Raw genomic sequence first — 5152 nt, forward strand, 5'->3', positions numbered from 1 at the left:
TGTTCTAACAGACTTAAAGATGTAATGCAAGCATCATTTATTACCAATTTTCCCCCAAGCTGGGAAACTGGATATCTGCTTGGAGAATAAACAGATTTACTTCTATCCAAGATAAGTTACTAAGTGCTCATCATGTGAAAAGGTGAAAATTTCAGGGAGGAATGTGAATGGCTAACGTAGTAAGCGATGTCAAGGCAACTTGTTACACATGTAATGTGAAAGTATTATTGCTTCATTAATGAGAATATGACTAATAAAATGTCTCTTTTGAAAAAGAGACACTGTCAAAACAATACCCCAACACCCATACTCCCCAGAGTGCTGACCTTCACACGATGGAGGCTCTGGTCCTTGGACACTATGCAGACATTAGGCCAAGTATGCCTAACCACAAGACCTTAAGCAAGCTATTGAAACTCCCTAAGCCCTTACATTACAGAACTGTGAAGATGCAATCAGTGCACGTAAAGCATTAATGCTGTGCCTAGCATAGTAATATCTCAGATATTGGCTATCAGCATTATTAAATATGAATACTCCTGTCCAGTGGCTTTAAGGCCCTTCTATTCTAAGAATTAGAGATGGTCTTGGTGGTATCTCTTCCAGGAAAATGTCTGTGGGATCAGTAGAACCCTTTAATTCCCCTCGGTAGGCCTAGGATGGGGGGATTTACAGGATTTGGTTCCTGTTCTGACCTGCAGAACACACTTCACATCAAGAAGGCTTCAAATCAGCACCATTCAAGCTATAAGTAGGAGTGCCTATTTTAAAATATTAGTATCTAGGTGTGCCGGATGTGGCATTTACTGGTATGCTGTGATACTTCCTCCACACTTTTCTTTTGCAACATTGCACATATTTATATTCAGGTCAAAGGACAACTTAAGGGAGTTGTAAAGTTTGCCTATGTGCAGTTTCCTGGTTATAAAAAAATAAGCTTGTATGAGGAAAGCTGGGATTTTAATTCTGAACTGAGGGCTAACATCTTGTGAAAACTTCAGTCAGACAGCTGCTTACTTCTCTGATATTTTCCCTGCTGATCAACCACAAACACTTGAGAGATCTGCTTTAGCTGCCAGAAAATAAATCATTCTGTCAATAAATGATTAAAGTTAACGCTTTCATTTTATATTACAAAAATAATAAATCTTATATTAAAATCTCTCATAATAAGCTCTGTCTACAATATAGATTACAGACAGGTTTCAAGGATGAGCTAAGTATGATAGTCAAACTATAAATTTGTGCATTGCTTGTGGGTCATGATGTATTAAATTCTGAACGGCAAAGCGGGAGAACCAGGTAGGCTCGGCATTATCAGCAACCAGCCAACGGCATGTCAGGTTTCTAATGGCACACTGCTCAGCTCTAAATTTGCTTTGTGCTCATTAAAACTAAAATTGTAAATTGATGATGGTAAAATCTTGGTTTAAAGAGAATGTACATCGTAACGAAAGATGCTTATCTTCGTTGCCACCTACCTGCCCTGGAGAGGCCCTGGAATATCCCCTGACATGAGCTTCTTTCCATTTTCCTCCTCTGTTCTTCTATTTAAAGGAAATAAAAAACTGTTTTATTATATCAGGTTTTTAACATTTGGGCATGCAAACATGTGACAATGTTGCCTATAAATCTTTTAGTAACTGAGGTAGGATTTAAACACACATCACATTTCTCTCCCACCCCACCCTCACCGCAGCACTCAATGCGGGGTATAGTTTGTTTCAGGAAAAGAACATGAAAAAAATAATACTTCAACCCATTTCTTGTATGTTGATGCCCTACCTGACTTTAATATATAGTAAGAAGTATTTACAGATTCAAATCAATACATTAAGTAAATGAAACTCTTAATAGGCAGAACTGAAAATTATAAGTCCTGCCCCTCAATTTCAAAATCCTTTAATTACAAAGCATCTTCTACCCAAGACAAACACCCACTTTAAAGTCAGAGGAAGCTAAGTGTCACATTCTGAAACCCAGGGGTGTTTTTAACAGCAGGAAACCAGTGCCGCCAGTTTCCCAACAGGCTGAATGTGTTTCATAGGGTCACTTCTGTTCCACAGGCTCACCTCTGACTGTCCTCTAGCATCTTCATGGCCTCCTTCAAGTTTTTTCCCATTTCAATTAAGGTGGGGTCTGCTACCTAGGAAATAAATTTTTAAAAGGTTCAATTTTGATAATCCCTATTACTTCTACAACACAATTCATCCAGAAAAATAAAACATATAAATTTATTATAAAGTACATGTTTGATTTAAAAAATTCCAACAGTAAAAACATATAACATAAAAAAGTCCACCAGTTCCACTCCCCGGGGTAAGCCACTTTTTTTTTAGACTTAGCTTATTATTTTTTTAAATTATTTTAGTTTCAAATATACAGTACATTGGTTAGACATCTATATAGTTCATAAAACGATCCCCCTAATTGCTCCTTCTCTCCTCTGGTTTTCCATCTAGCCAACATATTAATGCTGACTGCATTCCCTCTGCTGTGCTCCCCATCCCCATGACCATTTATCAACTACTAACTCGTACTCTCAGGGGAAGCCACTTTTAAGTGTGACGTATATCCTTATAAATTTTCACTTTAATCATATGTACCTCTGCAACTTGCTTTTTTCTACTTTAGAGTGAATATGGTTCAATGTCAGTAGGTCTACTTCATATGAGTGGTGACACCTTATCCCATTCTATGGATGTACCACTGTTTAACCAGTCCTGGATTAATGAGTCCTTAGGTTATTTCAGTTTTTCACTATTAAATATAAGGCTCAGAAAAGCATGCACAGTATGCTGTTTTACTGTTGCAGCAGGCTGAAAAATGGCCCCCAAAAGATATTCACATCCTAATCCTTGAGACTTGTGAATGTTACCTCCTATGGCAAAGTCTTTGTCTTTGCAGATGTGATTAGGTTAAGGATGAGATGGCAAGGTTGCCCAGGTGGCCCTAAATGCAATCACATGTATCCATATAAGATGCAGAGACTAAACACACACACACACACACACACACACACACACACACACACACACACTCTCACACTCTCTCTCTGTCTCTGTCTCTGTCTCTCTCTCTCCCCCCCCTCCCTCCTCCCTCTCTCCCTCTCTCTCCTCTTTTTCCTTTCTTCTTAAATCTCCAGAGCAACTTTTAGGCAATTTTGTTGCCTTGAATCTGTATATAGTACGTCTTGGGTTCTAAACAGTTACAGAAGCTCTCTTTTGTCCCCTCTTAGTCTTGACATGTATTCATCTTCTCTCTTCATACTGCTTCTTGTTCTTAGTAAGATCTTATTCCGAGGAGGTATGCAATAAGTTGTATTACACTTAGGTAATACATTACCTCTTCAAAATGGTTTTTAAGAACTTCTACTCAGTTTATATAAGAATCAGAAAGTATTAATTTTAAAAGGATCTAGTCCAGGGGACAATTCTCAATTTCTCAAAAGAGTTAGTAGAAAATTATCAATTTATCTGGAATAAGGTTGCATAGTTTGATGAAAAAAATCACTTATTTTTGCTTTTGGCTAGAATTATGCCAACTCAGTATGAGGAAACTCTGGTACTATTCCTACCCTTATTATTTGGAATGTATGCTATTATTTTGTTCTATTTCATTTGTTTTTGTTCTATTTCATTTTTCAAAAACTGCTGGTCATGATCTGCTAAATTTATTTGACATCCATATACAAGACGTAACCTGCAGTTAAAAAAAAATGTAACAGATGTTGGCAGTTACTAATAATGAGATAAACAAGCATTTGTTAATAAAGTTTATCCACTAAGTATTTGTTTATAACAACCTTTCAAAAGTGAAACTGCAGTAGAAAAATAATACTCTTCCAGCATGAGATTTGGCAACTACTGCTCTACGATCACTTTTAAAATTTTCTCAAGCTTTCAAGCATGCTTAATTAAGCTCTTGTATACGTTTCACTCAGTAAAACCAGTTTACCAAAGTGTGAGAACAAAAATTACATATTTACTTATTTTTAGGGAAAAAATAATACCTCAAACTCTGAATTCATAGACATTATTGTTTAGCAAAATCTTAGTTAAAAGGAAAAAAAGGGGCAGGGGGTGGGAGTAGGGGGGGTGGCTAGACTGCAGCGACAGAAAGCAGATCTAGGACCCACTGTCACACGGCACAAGGGAACTTTTGCGGAAGATGGAACTGCTCCCTATCTTCATTATGCTGGTAGTTATATGACCGTATACACCTGCCAAAACTCACACTGCATAATTAAAATGGGTATTTTTATTGTATATAAATTGTCCCTCAATTAAAAAAAGGGTGTGTTGATTTAAAGTCAATTTAAAAGAAATATTAAGCAAACAATAGTACACCGATGTGACAAAATTCACCAAGATGGTATATGAATGACTGCTATTTTGGAAATATAGAGCAAAACCTTTAAAGAGAAGCAGCCTCCAGAAAAAAGGAAGAAAGGAAGTCTAAAATGTAATTTTAAAATATATAAATCATGACCATTAATAATAGAAGTATATAATACTATAGTTTCAATAACCATTTTTCAGGGTTGGGATATTCATAATTGGGGAGTTCTAGGGCTACTGACAGAAGGAAAACTAAGTGTGTGAGAATAACAGCTGCCTGTCTCAGAGAGAAGACCTTGGTGTCATTAAATGCTAGTTTACAGTGCATGTATTAGATGTATAAAAAATCACTACCTTTCTTCAACTGATCCAAGTGATCTAATAAAGCTCTGAAGTTTTGTGTTTCTAACAGCTTTCTAAACAAGGTTAAACCTGGATAGTGATAATTATGCAACTAATTTGGAGAGTCAATAGTCTCCAAAAATCCTATATTCCGCCCCCAGGTGAAAACATAAACAAGTGCCTACTATCTGGCCCTACTACCCCCAATACAACTCACCTCTTGAAGCAACAAGAGCATGGAAGCAGCTGCCCTAGGAATGGAGCTGTTTCTTATGGGTTAAAGATGAGAGAAAACAACAGGAATTCTCTGGAAAGTTGATATAGTGCCTTGCTAACTGGCTTACCTTATTGGAGGCTCAGTTTCTACATCTGTAAATGTTTTTGCCTGTTTTCAACAGAAAAGTACTTAAGAACTGGGCACTTTTGTCTCTGTCTTCTAAGAATTGAATATTCTTGGGAAATCTTATTTT

General features: G+C 36.8%; 1 protein-coding gene across 2 annotated transcripts in view; it reads right to left on the reverse strand.

Moving 5' to 3' along the window:
* PDXDC1 (pyridoxal dependent decarboxylase domain containing 1) overlaps positions 1 to 5152 on the reverse strand; it is a 46319-nt gene that overhangs the window by 34124 nt on the left and 7043 nt on the right. The window contains exons 2-3 of one of the 2 annotated variants that reach the window (XM_011358397.2): positions 2073 to 2146; positions 1482 to 1547 (exon numbers count right to left, since the gene is read on the reverse strand). In XM_011358397.2, coding sequence (XP_011356699.1) covers positions 1482 to 1547; positions 2073 to 2146 — 140 coding nt within the window. The remainder of the gene's footprint in view (positions 1 to 1481; positions 1548 to 2072; positions 2147 to 5152) is intronic. The other variant, XM_023529645.1, reaches the window with a different exon arrangement.

Source organism: Pteropus vampyrus, unplaced genomic scaffold, assembly GCF_000151845.1.
Source record: "Pteropus vampyrus isolate Shadow unplaced genomic scaffold, Pvam_2.0 Scaffold40, whole genome shotgun sequence".
In the NCBI taxonomy this organism is placed as follows: Eukaryota; Metazoa; Chordata; class Mammalia; order Chiroptera; family Pteropodidae; genus Pteropus; species Pteropus vampyrus.